Raw genomic sequence first — 22,862 nt, forward strand, 5'->3', positions numbered from 1 at the left:
AATGTATTTCACAATCAAGGGATGTTGCTGGCAATATCCAGTTAATAATACAGTATTGCTGGACGTGTTATAGTTATAAATAGGAATAAACCACGCAGCCCCTGGATTAATAACAATACAATACAAACAAGTAAATTGCTGAGACTTAATACACCAGCAAAGAATGGATTAGCATACAAGGAAACTGTAATAACAGCAAACATGACAATGGTATTGCATTTAATATAAAAAACTTACTTTATTTGTATTTTTAACACACTTTACAGTACCGAACAGTGAAATAAAAGAAAAATATACTGATATACTATAGTATTGTTTTATATATAGATGTTTGCTTATTAAATGCATTTATTCACAAAATGACACCTCAGCTCTGTTGAGAGGAAAAACTTTCATAAAAATAATATAATAAAAAATAACTTGGACACATTTTACACATTACAGCAAGATCATTTACAAATATTACAATCATTTCATGTTGTTTTTGCCCCTTAAATAATCTTTCTTACTTGTGAATAAACACATGAATTAAAGCCCAGAGAATTATTCACAGAGGAATCATTCTGCGACAAAGTGACCTGACAGCAACCCAGATGGGAACCAGCTAGTTAGGCCACCACTGGACGGACATGTAGGCTATCAGGCTAATGATTAAAGTTACTAATAAATAGAGGTGTTGATAGTACTAGAAATGGCCAAGTTAGATAAGGACACATTTATTTCCTTTGAAAATGTCACATCCCATGTGACTCCATCTTCTTACATTTGACTTTATCAGTCAAATTAGTTCAATCTCACATGGACCTTTAATAGAGAATGACTCGTTTGTTTGATTATGTCTCTAGAACAGGGGTTAACATTGACTACTGCACAATGACGGTTTGTGATTTGGCCCAATGGAATATAATCAACAGGTGACTGCCAATGACCAAACCACCAGCACAGACTGTACACTACCTGAAACACACTGTCTGCCTCAAAACCTGACGAAATAAAGTGCTGGTACAAATATATTTGATTTTAACAATAAATGTGGACGATTAAAAAAATGTTAGCACATGTGAGCGAGAACATAACCAGAGAATGAAAAGGTGAGGATGTGGCCTGCAGTGTTCTAGTGATTCACTTCACAACCTATAATGGGTTGTTTGTCAATCAGTGTGACTTGGATAAATGTATCATTTACAATCCAATATTACATTATATACAAGAGTGGTAATGCTTATAGCTATATATCATCAACACGTGATTCATTTTCCAGACCATCCACCAGAATGATATAAAAATAAACTGTACACAAACTGTTGAAAGAAAACACTTCCCATGGTTTTCTTTTCATCATTTAAAAAGAATGGCAGCAATCAATCAATTGAATAATTTTCTTAATAAGAAACAATTGCTACAGTATCGTGTTTGTATGGCAAGTAAATATTAATGTTTTTTATAGCTTATGACATAACAAGAAGCCACAAAAACAAAGCAACATCTTCAAAATAAAAGGCCGATGCATATGGGAATCCTGTATTTAAGTAACTGCAATAGTAATCCTGGATCCCCATTCCACAAGATGAAAGCCTGTGTGGTGGCCCGGCAGATCTGCTCCATCCGACCACGGAGCAGATCAAACACACAGGCTTCTGTTGCACCGAGCTGTGGTCATTTCAGATAAGCTCAGTTACTGACCTGCAGAAACTTACCCTCAGAAAGAACCACATTCATGTTCTTTTGTTTGTTGGTTTGTTTGTTTACCCTGTGAAAAAAATCAAAATACCCAAAACAAACCGTGACCTATTTAAGCTGTGCTGATCGAATACTGAACGCCATTCAACGACAGTGTGGTGATGCCGGTGAGGGACCCACGAAACATATGACGACATCTTTAGCATCCCGCCCCTCTACCTTCTGTTCCTCACTCGCTTACTCGTGACAACACAACAAGTCACGCGGACAAACTCATGCACGCATCAACTCCGTCATGTCAACAAATCAATAATCTGGTCAGATTCAAACATCCTTATTCATTCTCACCGCCTCTCATTTCTTATTTCCTCGGCATGCCTCCAGGTTGCTAAATATTGTTTACCATCCCAGTTAAAAAAAACGACACATTCTTTACGTTGGTCCGAGCACAGCAACAACATGACAACTAACTGGCAGCGATGTTCCCCTTTCTCCTCCAAATGCAATGCTGGATACATTGTAGACACACTGATACTCACAGAAATAAGCATACAGACGTGATATAAATATACTAGGATATCTATTATACATCTTATAAATCTACATACTTGCAGGTATGTATCCTGCATTTGACATTAAGGCAAAAAAGCATCAAACATAACGAGGATGATTGGGGACTTCAAGACCAACGGGCTCTTTCTCCAAACATTCTGCCTCCCTGATTTTCCTATTCATCTCTCTTCCTTCAAATCACTTCACCCACTGAAGTATCTCCTCCTGTACTTTGGTGAGAATCGTTGTGTATGAGAAGACATAACCACGCAGTGCAAGTGGGTATGAGATGGCAAGTGGAAATTTGTTCTGCTGATGAAGTAATTCTGGTATCCCTTTAACATATTTAGCACTGTTTAAATAGAAAATATGCCAAACTTATGCTTCAAATCATCACATGGCTTATTCTCAGAAAGATTTTTAAAAAATAATAATAATTCTAATATGAAAATAAAACATAAGCTGGAAAAAGTCCACTGGTGGTTTGTGGTGGTGTTGGTGGTGATTGCTCTGCATCTAGAGTTCTGAGTTATATTACCAGAAGAGCAACAAAGGAAGACTTTTAGCTTAAAACATATGAGCACATAAACTGGACATGTGAGATACACATCACAACACCATGAACAGTAAAGAGAGATCTTTAACAAGAGACAATCAACAAACAAAATGATAACAAAATCAAGACACTCCTGTCCACAATGCATTGCTTCACGACAGCTCCGTTCAGGAAGCTGGTGTTTCAGAAAGGCACAGAGCCATCTTGCACCAGTAGCACTCTCCTCATAAAGGGAAAAGGGGTACGCCCCCTCGTCGCAGCATCTTCTTTTACTTCGATATCTTCTTCTCTTCTCCTCCGACTCTGTGGATTTTCTTATTTTTCTTTCCGACAGAAATGGAAAAAAAAAAAGTCACCCTGGTGTGTAGCTTTTCTGAGGAGAACAGTTTCTGTTGAAGTTCTAACGAACATGAATTACTAATACTGACTGAACACTAGTTAATACTCCATTAAGAGATGGCTTTTTCCAAAGAGATTCATTACTGATCAATGTCCCTTGTGTAAATGCACACATGCAAACATACAGTCAAGTGTGTGTATGTGTGTGTGTAGGTGTGTGTGTGTGTGTGTGTGTGTGTTTGCAAGAAAGGAAGGGGTACATTTGCACTCCAATTATACTGCATGACTGATGCATGCGCATACGCACGTTCAATCGGTGTATTCATGACTTGCTCCTTCTATGTTTTCAAGCGTGTCACTTCCTGTGTGTTTGTGTGTGTGCATTCCAGTCCCAGAGTGCTACGCTGTCTTCAGTTGCCCGTCACTAATGCTCTCCTAAATTCCTTTTAGTCTAAAGTTTGCCGTGAAGTCAGTTAGAGGACTTGTCACCACTTCAAATCTACAGTTGCTGTGTAATCACCTTCTCTTTAAGCGATTTTAAATGTATTCCCTTTTTGAAAAATATATTTAAAGGTCTGTATTGTCATTGCAGTCTTATTTGTTCTTGGTTTGGCCATTGAAAGGATGAACAAGATAATGTGTGCAAGGGAGGAGCGAGACACAGGAGCAGAACTCATGTATCTTCAGCTTGTGAAGAAGAATCTTCCTCTTCCTCTACAGGACTTGTGTCAGAAAGTCTCTCCTTTTCAGATCTCACCTCCAAATGATGAGCTTTCAGCTCCTCCTCCACCTCCTCTTCCTCCATAGCCACCTCGTCTTCCTCTTCTATTATGTCTTCATTTTCCTCCTCTGTCATTATGTCTTTCTCTGTATTTCCCTGGTCCTCCTCCTCCTCCTCTTCCTCCTCCTCCTCCTCCTCCTCCTCCCCCTGACTGCAGTCCTGTGCCACGTGGTTTGACGTAGTCTCGTCTCCCTCTTCTCTCGGAGAGCTGTCGTCGAGGGTGAGCTCAAACTGAAACTTGTCAATGCAGACGTTTAGATCCTTATCCTGGCAGACGGGAGGAGGCGAAGGGCTTTGCGGGATAGTGCTCTGGTACCAGTCTCTGTTGTCCTCCAGAGTGTCCAAGATGTCCTGGGCATCGGGGTGCACCAGGTCCCCCCATGTCTCCCACAGCGGGTGGACTATGTAGTCAATAAAGCCCACCTGCATCCAGAATAAAAAGAGTGTTAGTGATATCATATAAATCTCAGCGGTGTCATTAAAGAGGTACGAGGACGACTGCTGTGATCGGAGACGACAGATCGTCCCGCCTACAGCATTAACACTTGTTGTGCACAGGGTTTCTTTTACCTGGCTCTTTTCCACAGATGCGGTGTGTTTGTCGCACATGGGACTGATCTCCATCCCCCGCTCTCGCTCCTTGTCGCCCTGCCTGAAGAACTCCTCCATGATTCTCTCCGTCCATTGTCGATACACAGCCAGGGGTTTCGTGGGATTGCTCAGGTCAGCGCAGTGCACCATGTTCCTCAACACCTGCACAAACAGGTTTCCATATCATGTGCATGCAACGTTATAAGCACTGAATTCAGATATGAGAGGAGGTGGTGCACAACCAGCTTTGTGATTACCTTTTTCACTTTTTTACTTTACTCCCTCTTCTTTTTCTTTTCTATTAACTGCAAAAACAACTCACCAATCCAGTGCCCTGCCTCTAGAACTAGAAAACGCTCTCATTGTTGAATTAAAAGATCTATATGGTGGTATTTCTGTTTGCAGATTACTCATCAAAACAACTTCACACTGCACCTTGCTTCCTTGGGTCCTCCGACATACAGAGAGAGACTCCTTCCATTTCAGTGAGATTGCGTTATGTATCACACACAAACACTCGCATGCCCTTTTCCATTTCTGCATCTGGCTTTACTTTGTTCTTCCGTCTTACTAAAAGGTGCAGAAGCCTTTGTGTTTTAGCACTCTTAACCCCGCCCCCTTCAATGTCAAATATGTTGTGATATTTGGCATCAAGTCACCTTTGCAAATGCTCATGAACACTTCGCCCATCCAATATCAAGAACTAGAGAATAGTGTCGTTGTAGAAGATATATTTTACTTTTTTTTAGACGACAACAAAAACAACAACATCTCCCCCCCCCCCCCCCCCCCCCCCACACACACACACACACACACACACACACACACACACACAATCTCTTCCGGACTCTGTGCATGTTTCTCTTCCCTCCGTTCCTGTGGTCGTCTTAAAGGAAGCTCAGATTCACATCTTTGACACGATTCAGGTGAAATCAGGTCAAACATTTCTGCATGCCTGGCTGACATCAAACTCAATTTAGATAACACTGAACAGCTCTTCCTCTCTGCAAAATATTGCCCCACACAAGATGCTCTCTCTCTCTCTCTCTCTCTCTCTCCCCTAAAGTTACACCTACATCTTCCATCAAATACTTCAGCATGATCCTTGATGATCAGATCCTACAGATGTTGAATCTTGTTGTTCTATCTCTCATAATCCACCCTTATAAAAGAACAGATTACTTAACCTTTCATCAGCCTGCTCCATGTCGTCTTAACTTCCAACAAGAGTTACCAGCATTTCAAACACGTTTAGAGGAAATACAAAAAAAATGATGGCTAGACGAGTAACAGCTCTCGTGGTGTCCATGCACACGGTTCACTGTGACCGCGACATGCCGTGACATTTTGACGATATTAAGGGGAGGAATTTACTGAATAATAATAATAATACATTTTATTTGTGTCGTGCTTTTAAAAGGTACTCAAAGGCACTTTACATGGTAAAAACAGAAAGAATAGAAGCAATAAGTAATAAACCTATTTAACCAGCTTCACAGGTTAAAAGCAGATTTAAATGCATCCTGCCAATGCTTCGGTAATGCTCAGTTCTTCTGGAACAAGCTCAGAACATAAAGGAAGTGGAAGGTAGCGTCTCACCTGTATCCGATCAGTGTAATGGTCGAGCAGCAGAACTCCAGAACTTGTCACTTTCTTGGTTTCCACCATCGTCTTGAGGTCTGCCAGCAAACTCATGTGTTTAGACATATCTGTGGCTAAAACCTGGGAAGCAGAATGGTGCATTAAAGAGAGAAAGATGGAGAGATAGAGCCGGCGTGATACACCCTGCTGACGACGCTCACCATATCAATAACAAGTTTCCTCAGGCTCTGCCTCTGCCTCTTGCTCAGGTTCTGGAAGATGTCACAGTTGTCCTCGTGGAGCAGCTTGAAGCCCACTGCGAGGTGATGGTTCTCCAACACGGACTCGTCGTTGTACATCAGGGCCAGCTCGGAGTCTGAGATAAGACCCGCCACCAGTGTTAGAATCAGACCGTTTTTAAAATTCAATTTAAGGAAGGAGCACAGTGCAAATATATTTTTGGTGAGAAATATCCTCATTTACAACAACTGAACGCTCACAAGACTAAATGTACTAAAATCCTACAACAAGTTTAAAGTGTTCTTTTTTTCTCAGAGGATGACTGCAGTACCAAAGGGAAAACTATATGAGCGTATCATACACATTAGTTAGAAGGAAAACCTAAATAACCAATCAAATAGCCATATGGCCCAAATTCAATGTCCCTAATTGTTAGTACTTTAAATAATTTATTTTCAAATATACAAATCACAACACATATATCAATTCCTAAAACGTAGTGTCCATTGCTTTGTAACGATTGGTTAATATACATGTTATTATGTGGAAACTAAACATAAAATGGTCAAAATGTGCATAAAACTGCCATGATAGACATGATACAAGTTTAAAAACAATTAGTTTCACCATTAGTTCTGTTGTCGTGTTATTATTAGTATTTTTTAAAAATATTTCCAATATTCTTTTAATACTATTAATGTTTTGTTGGTTATGTATGTATTTTAGTTTTGTTTCTTCTGGCCATTGAGATGTCCTTTTGTTTTCGGTTTTTATTCTCGTGTTTTTGCGTTGTCTCTTTAATGTGATTTCGACTCACTTGTGTTGATGAGGAATTGGTTGGACACTCCTGGATGGTCAACATCGTGGATGGCAGCGGCAAATAACGCAGCTAGTATCTCTAGATCAGTGAACACCGCCTGTCAGAGAGAAATAAAAGAGAAAAGTAATCAGTCAAACAGGACTACTGTACTCCTGGTGTTTATGAAAGCCAGAGCGTGTGAAGTTTAGATATGTATTGGCAGAGCAGTGGAGGTATTTACATCTAGTGCCGGAGTGGAGAGCAGTACATGAGTAGACTGAGTGACATCTGCAGCGTGGAGGCTGTTGTGGTAGGCCACATTGGCATGGTAGTGGTCCTCCAGGGTCATCACATAGGTAACGAATGTATCCACAGGGATCCTAAAGGTCTTCAGTAGATCTCTCTCCTGCAGCCACAGGGGTCGTGGTCACAGTTAAGTCGTGCTACATGATATACCGTATATCGTCCATTGTCGGTTAAAGCTCCCTGTATCTCACCTGGAAGATGGCATACATTGTGCAGCTGAGGGGACGGTTATTAGAGAACTCTGCCACACGAAAGATGTTAAGGCCCCAGATGTTTAAGTCGTTCAGCTCCTGAAGGCACAACGGGCAAGATTAGCACACATCGGGCACTAAATCTAAATCCACTCGTAAAGGTGCACGATACTGCAGCTGTGTGTTCTTTACATGCTTTAGACTGGATTAGAATATGTTTCCTCGACAACCTTTTTCCACAACGAGAAATAAGAAAGCTCTTGCTCTAACTCTGATGGACCAATGCCGAAAGACGTTAAGAGGTGAAGTTTTTTAAGTTGTGGAAACGTTATCTGCTTTTAAACCCATGTGATATCACAACAGTAGCAGCGTTTTCCAATCGCATGCTTTTTCTTTTTACTTTTAGCACACCGCCGTGCCCTTAAAAAGTGCCTAATGTTGTGTGTGGTATGGATTAATTTGGGACATACTACTTCCTCATAACACCTTGGACTTTAGCCCTGCACTGCACTTTAAGAAAACACTTGCTACTAGACACAACACAAACAAATGAAGAAACATCTTCACCAATTTGACAGCACATGAAAGCAGAATGAGAGCACAAAATCAGTTTTACACATACGCGGCCTTTAAAAGAGCATTTCTTTGTGGGGTTCATGTGTGCGTGTCGTTGCAATAACTTGCTTTCCCATCAGCTAGTTCAGATCTTTATTGTCCCACAAGAGGATTTTCTGTTGCAGCAAGGCTGCATAAAAGAACAATTCATAAACACAATAAAAACACAGTAAGATAATGATGTATTTACCCTGGCTAGCGCATCCTCGTGTTCAGTCTTCACACCGAATCGAGGCGTGGTGGAGTTTGAAAGGCTGGAACTGTGCGTGAGCTTCTTCACACCACTGATTTGACACATGGGCTTCTCCCTCTCCCTCGAAGTCGGGGACGGGATCTCCACTTCGTTCTGCTTATCTGGGGAGGGGATGGGGAGTCAGAGGTCAGCCGGGACTTGACCTTGGACCAGAGCTAGAAGGGACTTGCTATAGAGGTTGGCAGGTGTGTTTTACCTAGAAAGGTAGTGGAGATGTATTCTGACACCTGGTTCCCTGAGCGACTCATCTCCGACAAATGGGACAGCTCCCTGTTCAACATCCTCTTGAACTGAGGGAAGCAGAGACAGACACAGGAAGTGAGTGACTTGACTTACAGAGTAGCAGACACATCCAACATTGTAGAGAGTTATTAACATTGTACTTCAGATTTCCATTTGTTCTGATACGAAACAACAAAACATTCCTATAAGTCAAACATGAGAGAAGAAATGATCACCCTCATTCTGGCTTCATTCACTAAAAGATGAGATAAAACCAACGATGAATCATGCCTCCACTTTTTGAGAACATACTGTATTTTGATCGCCATGTATTTATATGCTGCGGTAATGTGGCATGTTCATTCTTCTCCAAAATTCGACAGTGGCAATCATGAAGAACTAGTCTGCAGGTCCGTGCAGTGCGGGCACAAACGTGATTACATGAATACATTATCCCTGCAGACATGAAACAATGAATGGTTTTTCAGCTTTTATATAATTATATAATTTCTTATTATTTGGAGGCTTGATAATCGCCTGTTGCACAAGTCATGTGAAGGCACAATAGGATTCGGTCATAACCCCTTCAGTCTGTGTCCTACCGACTGATCTTTCACACATAACAATCTCCATGGCAACCAGAGTGGTTGCCGTGGCAACTGCATCCTCACAGTCAGTCCTTTAGCTTGATGCGAGAGCGGTGGCTGCTTGGTTGACAATCTGAGGGAGTAGGCAGGTGTCTCTGACCTTTACCAAGGTCAACCCTCCCCTCCACTGCTGTCTCTCTCTCTCTCCGTCTCTGTTACTTATATTGCTCATCCCCCCCCCCTCCTTCCCTTCCCTCTTGAGGTAAACAACAGTCTCCTCTGTCACAGGCTCCGCTTTGGCTTTCTATGCCATTTCACACACTCTATGCATACCCTCCATCTTTCACTCTTTTCCTCCCAGTTCTCTCTCTTTTTACACCCATCCCATCCGGCCTGTCCCTCGTCACATGATACGCCGAGCAAATAGGTAGTCTGACAGCGAATCGTAAAGCAGTCAGGCAGAATCAGTCACCAGGAGCCAGGAAAGCAAGTCAAGCCCCATGGCACACTTAGGCAGGAGGCTCGGCCCAAACCTCCTCCTCCTCTCCTCGCTCTCTCTCGTTCTCTCGTTCCCTAATGCTGTAACGCTGAGTCATAGCTGACAACCAACACTTCCACGGTGCCAGTCCGAGTGCCAGGACAAACAACACTCTTCCTCATGACACTGACTGATGGAGCAAACATGCGGATGCTGCACAGACATGACCACAAACCCCCCCACCACACACACACACTCATACACCTGCATATGTGAGGGACCCAGGAAGGCTTTATTTTTTTTCTTCTAGATCCACGATCTTGAATAACAGTAACCAAATAACACACATGCTAAACGTGACCCTCCTCTTAACTACAACCTGTACGACTGACTGATTCAGACTGTAAACATATTTGCAGAGAACAAACTCATTCATCCTCATGTGCCCAATGTCATTCAAGAAAACAGGAAAGCTAAAAGCTGGAGTTTGTTTTGGTAACACGGTGCCAAGATATTGCGTCGAATGCAAACCAGACACAATGGCTAACTTCACACATTGTTATGGATGTTACATGTTGGCACACCTGAGGACAAAATAAATTCAGCCCTGAGACAATAAGCATTGTCCTTCACTGACAATTCGTTTGGCTTCCTTCAGTGTGTATTAGCCTCAGGCTAGCAGGAGAGACAAACAGAGGGATGTTGGACGCAGGTGTGCAGGATGGAAATGGACATTATGTGACACTGCAATGTACCTGCAGTAAAGATGGCTGGACCTATTAGGCAGCTAGGTGTATTCTCAAAGGAAAAGAAATGTAGACCAGATATAGAAGGATGAAGAATAAGAGTGATATTGTCTTTTTGTTTACATTGCTGCTGCAAGGTGGGGACACTGAGCAAAGGTAATAAACTCTGTGCTCTTATCCCTGTTCCCTTTCAGTGGTTTCATGTATAAATGATGTACAGGAACACACTGCCTTACAGCTCCTCACAAAGCCACGGTCAGACCCACAAAACCTTCCTCCACCACATAAATTCATAATATAATGAACACGTCAATTCTCCCTTATAAACACACAACATTCACACACTAACACCAGGATTTTTGGGATTTACATAAAGACACATAGGAAGATGGAGTAAACACACAGATAAGTTGTTAATGCATGCTTAGATGTAACACTTGATGAATCCACATCCAAGATGGCCACTGCCAGGCCTTGTTTGCCCTCTGCAAGCTCTCCGAACCCTACCTGGTCCCACCAGCCAATGAGCCAGGGCCTGGAGCAGGTCTCACAGAACAGATCCACTAGGGGCGTCCTGCGCTCCGCCGCCGTCCCGCTTCCCTCCAGGACCCCTCCAGCAGCCGCATCGAGGTCCAGCTCTGCCCCTGCCCTCCCCTGCAGGGGGCTGTAGCTGGAGGAGCGGGGCAGCCTGTAGCCCCCTGGTACAGGCGAGGGGCAGGGGGATGGCGCCGGGTCAATGGCCTCCACTACGCCCATGTTGAGGGTAGTGGGGGGTTTGGGCCGGTGGCACAGGCAGGAGGTGTGGTAGTGGAGAGGAGTGGGGGCGCTGCGGGTGCCCCAGTGGCATGAGGGCGTCGTCAGGGTGTGTGAGGAGAGGCCACAGCCAGACAAGCCGGGACACTCCAGAGTGACGGCTGCCCCGAGAGAGGGCGAAGGAACAGGGTAAGGGGGTGAGGGTGGGGGCTGCTGGTGCAGACTGTCCTCAGCTACATGCAGCACCCCAAAACAGGCCACCCAGTCAGTCCAGAGTCAGGCTCCAGCCTAAGTGTGGTCCGAAGATGAGGATCCCCCTGATGGGCAGACCAGGAGCCCCCTGGATCTGGCTGCTGTGGAGACTACATCTCATCCCATTTGCTGAGCAGACTGACCCAAATATACAGTCACTGCAGGGTAGAGGTGGATGGGAGCCGAAAGAGGGAAGATGGAGGGAAACGGAAAAGGAGAGGGAGCGGGGGAGCGGCTGAAGGGCACAGAAAGGAGCCGATGGAGGAGATGAGTGGGGATGTGAGAGAGATGTGAACGAAGAAATGTTGTTGCGAGAGCTGAGCTGCTTGGCAAACAGTACTAAAATATTTAGACGGTGGAGGTGAGAGGGATGGAGTGATGGTGACGCCAGGACAGAAAGATGACCAGAGTATCGAGTGATGGAGGTAGAGGGAGCTTGGATGACAGCGGGAACATCGGAGGAGGAAGAAGGGAGAAGCAGATGACAATAGCAAGAGTAAAACAAGGATGGGGAGGATGAGAGGGGGAGAGAGAGAGAGAGACAGAGAGGGATGCAGGCAGGGATGCAGGCAGGCCTGTGGCAGACGGTCAGGCTGGAGGATCACACCAGAGCTGTGGTCTGGAAAAACAGGCTCCCTCTCCCTGCGTCGGCTGCCCCTCCCCCACGGTACGGATCCAGAGGCCCGGCCCAGTCCTACCGGTGCATCAGCCGTCTCACACCGATCCCAGCAACACACAGTCAGTCCACAGTCAGGCAGGCTGCCTCCTGATCGCTCCGTAGCCCAGTCCCCTGCTCCGAGTCAATCCATGCCTCAGCTGGCCGGGATGCCAGAGGTCTAATCCTGCTGCTTTAGGCTGCCGTTGCTCCTCCAATGCTCTGCCTCTTGCGCCATTTCCCTGGATGCTGTAGACAGCTCTCGCAAGCTAATCAGGCAGTGTGGCTGCAGGCGCATGCATGTGTGTGTGTGCGTGTCTGTGCCTGCTTCTGCTCTCAGCCTCAGAGTGCGCATGTGCGACGAGACAGCATGTACGTCTGTCGAAAAATATGTGTGTGTGCAAGGGTGTGAGAAAGAGTGAGAGACTGAGTGGGAATATTCATGTGTACCTCCATGTTGGCACAGCGGGGAGGATTTATGTAGCTTAGCTGCGAAAAAGGCAGCAACATATTCACAATGACTCTGTTTACCCCGGGAGACTTCTCTCTGCACATTGTAGTGCACACACAGAAATGAACACACACACACACACACACACACACACAAAAAGGATGTCCTTTAAGCACACTCCTGTTATCTCTCCCTCAGTCCTTCGTCACAAGCTTGACTGAATGTAAACACACAAAGGAATGATTCATTACAAGTGATGTGCAACATGGAAAGAATTTCCAGAATAAAACAAATAAGGCACCCGTTGCTGTCTCTTTAAGACAGAACACTATTAAAGGAGCATCACCTCTATTTCATTGGTTGTTGCCCAAACCACATGGCTTGTGGTCAGAGTGGCAAGCCAATGACTAAAAGGGAAGGGCAGACCCTGCTGCTGTACGATAGCAACCAAGGTTACAGCAGAGACATCAGCATCAGCCCCCCCTCATGTCCTCCATACCCACAGACAGTCACCCTCCCCCTGTCTCTCTCTCTCTCTCTCTCTCTCTCCCCCTTGTCTCTCTCTGTCTCCGTGCTCCAACAAATACAAATACACACACAGCCTAAGAAGCCTGCCCATGTTCACGCAGACAGGCATGCAGATGTAGTGATGCTCTCTAGAACCTGGCTGCATCTCTTGCAGTTGTAGACACTGATGCTTAACTTGGCATAATCTGTGCATTTAGTCGAACAAATGGCATAAAAGCCCAGAGACGGTTGACCACGTATTCATTATTCATCAAGACAACTAATACTACAGGATTGCAAATAAACCCAGGAAACAAATGTTTTCCAGAATTACTTCGAATGAACAATTGTCTAAACAATCATTGTGTGTTCAATGTGGCAGATTGTTTTTAATGAGTAGGTTTTACAAACTACTTTAATTGATTTAATATTTGACCTTGGTGGAGCTTAAATAGGAGGTTCTATCCATAATGCAGATTGTACAGTGATACAGCTGCTACTCAAGGATGCATCCACAAGCTTGGTGCTGTATTGAGGCAGATGGGCAGTGGAAGTACAACATGTGTGTGTGTGTGTGTGTGTGTGTGTGTGTGTGTGTGTGTGTGTGTGTGTGTGTGTGTGTGTGTGTGTGTGTGTGTGTGTGTGTGTGTGTGTGTGTGTGTGTGTGTGTGTGTGTGTGTGTGTGTGTGTGTGTGTGTGCACCTTGTTGGAGGCCATGTCGCTGACTGAGCGGTGGGTCTGAATGGTCTCCAGCTGGTCCAGACACCAGTCCAGTTCATCCAGAGTCTCCCGAGCCATCTGCTGGTATGTCTCATCTGTGAAGGACAGACACACAGTGAGGAGCTGGGAGAAGATGCTCCTTTTAAAAGGATATTTTGCTCAGTACGTTAGTGGACAGTTTAAGAGTTGAAAAAGGAGCGCCTTTAAATAAATGTAATAACACGAGACAACTACTGGATCAAAAGTTATTTGTGTTATCTGATCCGGTCACATTGTTTACATTAGTATACTGTTTTTAAACATAGTAAGACGGGTCAATGTTTATATATTGTTTGCGTGGTTCAGCTGATCATAGTTTAAAACATTGACTCATTTAGATTAAAAAAATCCAGCTATCACTTTAAGACTGATAGACTAAATATACGTATTCACATAAGACAATAATCAGATAAGTTATTTGTTTTATAATGCTGTAAAAATCATACATAATTGAATTATGATTAGCTTAGTGACACCAAATTTAAATTCCAAACATATTGACAGGTCAATTCATCATCAGAAATCTTAATAATTAAATAAATGTCTGCCTCATTCAGACTTGCAAAACTGTAGAACACTTCCTTTAATTTGTTTTACTTTATTTTATACAAACAGAAATCACCGTAGAAGAAAGATCTGCTTGTTTTCTGCACACCGATTGTATAAACGCAGTAAAACTGGGCTGAATTTAGAATTCTGTGTGACAAAATAAAATTATATATATATATTGTATCGTTTATCTACAGGACAAACTCTTTTATTGTGCCTCAAATATTAAGTGTTTGGTTAAAACTAAATAAAAGTAAAATAGTTTTGTTATTTCTTAACACACACAACGTTGGTAACATTGACATTGCATGTTGAGTCTCTTTAATATATAAGCACAGTTAATTAAATCCTCAATAATAGCCTCATGATGTTTGGCGCAGTCATTTTCATTACTGATGATGCATTCAGGGAGTGTGGGAGCCTTCAGCGTGTCCTCACAGCCGTGCGAGGGGACTGTGAGACTCTTTGGACTCGGAGTTTTAATTAGCTGACAACATACCAGAGAGTGTAGCTTGGGGAACAGTGGGTTGGCTTGTCACTGGTGACCTCCTGTGGACAAACACATCGTTACATCAGAAGGAGAACCACACGCTGCTGCCCCCTGTTGGGCTTTCAACACATACTCAGCATGACAGGAGGAGGAAACAAGGCTCGGCTCACACTGGGGGTATAAATATGTATTCGTTTATATGCCCCTAAAAAGAGAGCAAGCGTCTAGATTAAAATGCCTTTGAATAATAAAGGGTTTTTAAAGTGCATAAACATGATGTGATGATTAAAATATGTATTTATCAAAATTGAGTCAAAGACAAAAGCTCTGCTCTCCTTTTAGCCTTCATGGTCTCGTGGTTGAGCATTGAGGAAGGCATTTTCAGGGCACAACACTGAATAATTATAGATGCAGATAATTCTGTTGTGCATATATTGTTATATATATATATATATATATATATATATATATATATATATATATATATATATATATACATATAAATATCATATTGACGTGCAGCTAAAAGCCTGTCAACTGTCTGACTATCTGCAGCACTCCAAAGGAGAATAATTTGAGTGTTATTGACCGTCTCTCTGTCGTCGAGGTACAGACTCAGGGACATGCATCTGAGGCGTGATGCTCTCTGCACTCTATTCTCAGCCAACATTGTTGGAGAGATGCTACATAATGCACATTGTATTTTCCTTGAGCGCAGTCTGATAATCATAAACTGCTTAATCATGACGGCTAAATAATTTTCCCTACGGGAGACATTAGCAAACACACGCTGCAAACTAAGCCGGCAGTCGTGATGAGTGTAAGTGTGGGGGGGGGGGGAGAAGGGGTTTTTGACAGCATGATACTGACTTGTTAGTGGGTGTTGTGACATTGGCGAGGATGGTGAAGTTGCTTCTTACAGTTCGGAGGCTGGCCAACACCTGGGGGATGGATGGACAACGTAGGAGGGAGACAAGGAGGCAGGGAGAGTTCACTTCACTAATTAGCCACCTTTTCTCTTCATTTACAGCAATTAAACATGTCAGACAAAGTGCACAAGGGAAGCATACCTGAGCGAAAGGGGTGACGATCATGTCTTCGGCGTGCCTGCAGGGTGAAAAGAGAAAGTGCAGAATGAGATGAGAGTGAGCGTCTCGGGCCGCTCGGTATTAGTGTTGATATGAGAGGCTGCTGCATCTGTGAGCGGGATGTTTACAAAGACCTATGTGGATCTAAACACAGAAAGTGTCCTGAAATACACTGACGGGAGGTTCTGGGTGCGTTGAACTTACTGCAAGACAAGCCAAGAAACAGAGAACAACAGTTGACGTTAAGAAGATTCATCATGATTTCATTTGCATAATGATTGCATAATTACAATCATGACCAGTGATGTGTTGATTGGGATGGTGTGCAAAAAACTGTGGTGTGTGTTTGTGTGTGTGTGTGTGTGCGCGTGTGCGTGCGTGCAAGCACACTGGCCACTTGATGGACCCAGAATGATGATGATGGTGATGATGGTGGCGTCGTGCTTACCCCTCACTGTTGATGGAGGAGTTGCGTGACATGGTTTTGGGGGACGTGTCGTAGTCGGAGTCTGAGCGGTACAGGAAAGACTCCCTGCGCTGGCTCTGGGGGAACGAAGGGTGGAGCACCAACCCAGGACTCGCCTGCGAATCCATGGGACTGCGTCCTGGAGAGGGCCCATTCTCTGAATCGAAGCTGAGGGGTTAGAAAGGACACGGACAAAAACATTTTGCATTCAATTTAGGTGTCTGTTTCTGACAAGATATGCATAAACACCCAAGTCCAGTCTCTTAGAGAGGAGGTTGGTGGAAAGAGGTCGTGTTTAGTAGGTCTTTCAGACTGGTGGAAAGAAAACATCCAAAATAGACACGTAGGTGTTTATTTTACTACTTTGTCTGTTTCAATGTGCAGATTTCTCCCTCACCAAAAGTTAGTATTAGATAATGTGCCGTTTGCATATTAAAACATAACATTTTATGAAAAATACGTCTTTGTCTTCGTTGTTTTTTTTTTAGTCTATTCACTTGTCGTGTCTTCATAATGTATATCATTTTACTTTTCAAATTTCATACCTGTCTATATTCTGAAGGTTCTTCCGGAGGGGTTTGTTTATATATTATTCATAGACTGATTTATAGAACATTTTATTCCTAAAAACCTTTTCTTTTTTTTATGGCTGCTGACAGAATTATTTTATTTATGGAGTGATACAAAGAGATATCCACAGTTCCCTTTTGTATAAAAATCACAAAATGGTCTTCGACAATTTTCCAATCGCAGGAGCAGCAATATTTGTTAATAGGCTAAAAGTCAAAACAACATTTTAGATTAAATAATGTTGTGCTGCAGAGATGTCCTGGTCCACACATCATATACAGACTGAAGAAAACATCTTGTTTGCTACAGATCCCCGCGAAAAATCGTATGCTTTTCAATTTATATGATGATGAAATTATCTTTCCCTCTAATATCGCAACTCACACCTTTACTGCACAATCAGTCGAGTTATCGCATTTAGATATTTCTTCAAAATTATTCAGCCCGACTTCACATATACACAGATATGATGTAAATAATATGAATCACTTTCAGGCTGCAGTCAGATGTTGAGATGACAAGGACAGATGGGGAAGCAGGTTGCAGTCTAGCTGCAGCATCTATTTTTAATGTCAGTTTTATCTCCACAACAACCCCCGCCCCCCATCCCCACCACCACATTTCTCCTAAATTTCTCAAACTTGTGTTGTCAACTCAGTTATGAACGGTTTTCAGTTTATTATATTAGAATTGGCCAATTAGGAGCCACTCCTCTCCCCAGAAGGCTTTGTGAATATGACTACAGATCAAATTATCATTAAACAAGTTTCTCCGGTAAGGAAAAACACATAAAAAATGTCTGCCAGGGGGACCCTCTGCCAGATTCACACACTAATCCCCCGTTTTATTATTTTTTTCTGCAAACTTTGAGAGTAATTATGAGACTTCTGATTTCAGCACTTTCCATCTAATCCATCTGACTGTGGTTATTAGAGTTTGTGCTTGGAATAAGTCCTTTTCATAATGCTCACACCTCATCTAAACATGGATGGATTACTGATCAGGCCTACCGGGCACAAGCCCAGTCCCAGAACCTGTCCTTCACCGACAAAATGTCCCACACGAAGAACAAAACAACTGCAAAGAGACACAAAACAACTACAACGAGACAGATCGCAACTACAAAGAGACACATCACAACTACAAAGACACATGAACAACTACAAAGAGACATGAACAACTACAAAGAGACACATCACAACTACAAAGACACATGAACAACTACAAAGAGACACATTACAACTACAAAGACACATGAACAACTACAAAGAGACACATTACAACTATAAAGACACATAAACAACTACAAAGACACATGGACAACTACAAAGAGACATGAACAACTACAAAGACACATGAACAACAACTACAAAGAGACACATTACAACTACAAAGACACATGAACAACTACAAAGAGACATGAACAACTACAAAGACACATGAACAACAACTACAAAGAGACATGAACAACTACAAAGACACATGAACAACTACAAAGACACATGAACAACAACTACAAAGAGACATGAACAACTACAAAGACACATGAACAACTACAAAGAGACACATCACAACTACAAAGAGACACATGAACAACTAAGAGATGCAAAACCACCACAAAGACACGTAAAACCAACTACAAAAAGACACAAAACATCTGCAAAGAGATGCAAAAAAACTACAAAGAGACACAAAAAACAACAACAACAACAACAACAACAAGAGGGTAAACCACTAGAAAGTGTGTCCTAGGTCAGGGAGGTGGCAGGGCCTTCTGGATATCTGAGCCCACGGGCCCGTTCCCTCTCAACCCGCCCATGCATCTGAACAGATGCAGAACATAAATACGTTACTGAGGACTGGGACAAATCAAAGATCAGTGGCTACCATGCATAACTGTACCTGCAAAGAGAGGTGATGTTACAGTGCGACGAGCGCCTGCGCTCCTGAATACTGCGGTTCAGTTTCATACGGCGAAACAAAGCCGAGCCTCCGTGTCCTCGAGCCTGATCGACCGGTGATACGGGTGAGGTGAGAGAGGGCGCAGGAGGTGGACCCTCCGGACTCTCCCACAACCTCATCTGTCGTGTCAGCTTCCTCTGACTCATCGATGCCCTCTCTGGCCCTGGTGGAGCCGACCAGTTAAAAAAAAATAAGTCCCCCAGCCTCCACTTAAAACTGTCTGCCTCCCTCCCACGCAGTCCCCCTCAATGACTTTTTAGTGCCTTGACTCACGTATCAAGCAGACGAGCAGACCTGCCCTACGTGATGCAAACTGTCCTAAATTCCAGAGCGAGTGCTAATAGCGAGGCCTGATCCTCCCTTTTAGTCCTGCTCCCCCGCGCGTCTCATGCTGGAGTGCATAAACGTGCATAAACATGCATATCCTGTGCCGTGATCCTCAGGCCCTGGATGCTTAAACTCCAGTTCGGTCCCTTCTAACATCCTCGGTTTGTTCCCTGGAATTATGCAGGTCTTCTTAATTCTTGCCAGTGCAGGTTTGTTTGTCTCTTCCTCAGCCTCCCAGAAGAGAGCTCTTCTGATATTTCACCAGCTCAGCTGTTTCCTGCTGCCGGGGCAAGCCGGGCCAAACCGGACCTCTGTCCCCATCTGGTCTCCTCGTTGCAGCGGCTGCCGTCACACATTCACAACCCTCGAGACACCAGTGGCTGCAACTGTGATGCTCTATGGTAATATGCCAATTAGGCAGCCTTTTTGCCCTTCACGTTGTATCTGTTACTTTTTTATCTCCTCCTCCACCCCCCCTCCCCCCCGCCTCACTGGTGCAAGCATGTGCTCTCACTGTCCTTATCTCACTGCTCGCAGCTCCTCTGCAGCAACAGGAAAGGCTGATCAGTAAGAGCAGCAGACAACTGGCGCTAGAGTCGAGCAACGCACAGAAGCTGTGTCATTTGAAGGGAAGATAGAAAACGACCCAGAAAGAGGAGGAGAGAGACGAGAAAAGTCAGATGGGGGAAACAGGGTTGACTCATGCCCCTGTGTAAATGTTTACATGTTCCACTGAAGAGCGTGCAAGATTTGCGTCCAAAACATTTCTTATTTTGACATCAACAGCCTTGCTCACCAACAGCCCTTTCCTTGGCCTTTAGACGCGAGCAGACACAGCTCTGCCTTGATATTCTGCACCAGTTTGCCTGCGTCTCCTGAGGTGTTTAGGTATCACTTCAATAATAAACGGTATTGATTAATAGCAGTGCAACAACTGCAGGAATCACTAGAATTGCATTTGGAAACATTGCCGTTGCAAAGTGTGTCGCAAGAGTCGGTCGCAAGAGAGAAGTGAAGAAGTGGTGAGCAAGTTAAACGCAAAGGGTTTCTCAGCAACGATTGCGCAGCGTGCTGGGTTGCTTTCCTGTGGCGTTGTCTGGTCGTCCACATCTTCACAGAGTCATCCTACTTGTCTGGAACACATTTTTTTATTTCACATAAAGCTGAAGAGTTTGAGTCCTAGTAATATGGAGGTTATTTTTAGTTAATAAATGCATTCCAGTGTTTTTTTTGTAGGTCGTTTGGTCTAACTGAAGTGAAAACAGACAGGAAACATACAAACCTTTATTAGAGGTGCCGTTTGAGAATTATTTTGTATGCTTTATGATATTTAGGTAATTAAGAGATATGTCTATACATTTGTAAATGTCTGCTCTGCAGTAAGGAAAATCAACTGATGAAACTTTCAATCACATGCTGTTGATTGATTCTTGATGACATTTAATTCTTAGTTCCTGCTTGACTGAGTAGAAAACTCACCTTCAAACACGTTCTGTTTTTGTTTGTGCTGCTAACCTTTAGTCGTGTTTGGAATACAGATTGGACATTTATACATTGTGTGTGTGTGTGTGTGTGTGTGTGTGTCTGTGTGTGTGTGTGTGTGTGTGTGTGTGTGTGTGTGTGTGTGTGTGTGTGTGTGCGTGTGTGTGCGTGTGTGTGTGTGTGAGAGAGAGAGAAACAAATGGTGTGTATCTGTGTGACAACCCACACACTAAAGAGGGAAACTATTCAAACTTTGTGTGTCACAATTTGAATAAACACTGCAGAGCGAGAGCACAAATTAGACGACTTCAGCCTTTTTCCTGCAAGAGCAGCTAACCCCCAAAAAATAAAATACAATAAAAACAAGCAAAACCTGCTGCATGAATTCGGAGTTCCCTCTTTCAGGGAGCAGCTTACAGCGCGAGGGAACACAGGAAAGGTAAGACGCCTTGTCAAGCGGTTTCCTCCTCTCCTCCTGCCTCGCACATTCACCCTTTCTTCCGAGTCTCGCTTCCCCCTCCCCTCTTTTCCTGGGAGAGAGTAACTATGGTTTGTTTATGACGCACAGGGGGGATGGATGGTGGAACGCATCTGAGAAAGTCGCTTATGAAGAGGCCTCAAACACACACGCGCAGCCTATTTGAACGGTGCCTTTCACAGACAGACGTTGGGAAAAAAGGACAAGAATTCTAATTTACGGGACAGTTTCTATTGTGATCTCCGGAGAGCTGATGAGGACGCAATTATTCTATCTACTAGTAAATACACCAGTCCAAGCTCAATAATAGCTGGTGGAACTTCTCGAAGTGACTCATGCGCGCACACACACACACACACACACACACACACACACACACACACACACACAAATGGAGCTCTAGCGCAAGTTCAGACAGAAAGACCATACCCCTCAGCCCGCATCTATTCCTCACATTCCTGCCAATCATTCCTCACGCATGCTCACGCATTGTTTACTTGCCGTCATCGTCCTGCACCGTCAATCATGACACCAGCTGCGCAGATCAACCGATCCCCTCTATCCAATAAGCACACGGAAACAATGACACGGCTAGCCAATCATCTGGCTGCTGTCTCATTTAAATATGACTGTCTCGCTACCTTCAGTTCTTTCATGCTGCTGTTACGCACCCCTCCACCTCCCCATCTCCGCCCAGTCTCCACGGATCCATCAGCTTCATCAACTCATCATTCCATCAGCTCATCAGCCACCACCAGGTCTGGACTCCACGGGGATGGGGGGGGGGGGGGGGGGGGGGGGTCTATCTCGTTGCTGATCGGGGGGGGGGGGGTCTATCTCGTTGCTGATCGGGGCAGTCGGCCCTCAATTGCAAATTTCTTTATCTAACTGGTCTCTCCCTGATTGAACTGAGAGATGTAGTTTCCGACTTGGAAAATGTAAAGCTCATGTATTGCTTATGCAGCAAGTGTGTAACATCAGGTTCGGGATGCAGCGATCAGACTATCCATACCTGAGCTGGGTCTGGATACCAATCACCGATCCAATACCATGTGTTTAATCAACACTGTGTGGAAGAAACTAGGATTATTCTTGTCTGAATACGGCTTTCCTGCTTTTGTAAAACAAAATGTGACAAATAAATACATATATATCAATGTACTGAATATTATTTATTAAAATAATAGTATCTGACACCATATCAAGGTATTTGAGCCAATAGCAGACCAATATCGGTATCGGTGCTTCACCACATCGAGCTGAATTAGATTCATAAAGAAACGTTGCACGCCATTACTGTGGTACTAGTTTATTAGATTAGAACATGCATCTTCTTACAGAGAGTCCTTGTATGCAGAATAAGCCGGGGAAATTGAACTGTTCTGCAGGAGCACTTCATTTTCTCTCTCCTCTGCACACATTTCTTCAACAAAAGGGGGAGCGTGATTTCATGTCATTAATACGGCGAGCTTCAAAGGGCTTTGGGGCTCCGAGTCAATGCAGCGATTAGTTTAATTAAACCTATAAGTCTATATGAGAGTGTAGAAGAGATTCAC

At 43.7% G+C, this 22,862-nt stretch overlaps 1 protein-coding gene across 3 annotated transcripts; it reads right to left on the bottom strand.

Moving 5' to 3' along the window:
* Positions 1-213: 213 nt before the first annotated feature.
* pde4a (phosphodiesterase 4A, cAMP-specific) lies at positions 214-21,220 on the bottom strand. 3 transcript variants are annotated; one of them, XM_034538577.1, is made up of 16 exons: positions 21,202-21,220; positions 18,960-19,182; positions 16,470-16,655; positions 16,004-16,040; positions 15,804-15,874; positions 14,943-14,992; positions 13,838-13,950; positions 8,681-8,774; positions 8,422-8,585; positions 7,617-7,715; positions 7,361-7,525; positions 7,138-7,237; positions 6,302-6,456; positions 6,099-6,221; positions 4,479-4,661; positions 214-4,331 (listed from the first exon to the last, which is right to left on the bottom strand). In XM_034538577.1, exons 2-16 carry the CDS (start codon positions 19,163-19,165, stop codon positions 3,801-3,803), a joined length of 2,277 nt encoding a protein of 758 aa, XP_034394468.1. In that variant the 5' UTR covers positions 19,166-19,182; positions 21,202-21,220; the 3' UTR covers positions 214-3,800. The 3 variants fall into 3 exon arrangements, with proteins under 3 accessions (XP_034394468.1, XP_034394467.1, XP_034394469.1); XM_034538576.1 differs by lacking the exon at positions 21,202-21,220 and adding an exon at positions 19,293-19,814; XM_034538578.1 differs by lacking the exons at positions 13,838-13,950; positions 14,943-14,992; positions 15,804-15,874; ... (2 more) ...; positions 18,960-19,182; positions 21,202-21,220 and adding an exon at positions 11,025-13,702.
* Positions 21,221-22,862: the final 1,642 nt, after the last annotated feature.

This window comes from Cyclopterus lumpus, chromosome 8 (assembly GCF_009769545.1).
Source record: "Cyclopterus lumpus isolate fCycLum1 chromosome 8, fCycLum1.pri, whole genome shotgun sequence".
Classification (NCBI taxonomy): Eukaryota; Metazoa; Chordata; class Actinopteri; order Perciformes; family Cyclopteridae; genus Cyclopterus; species Cyclopterus lumpus.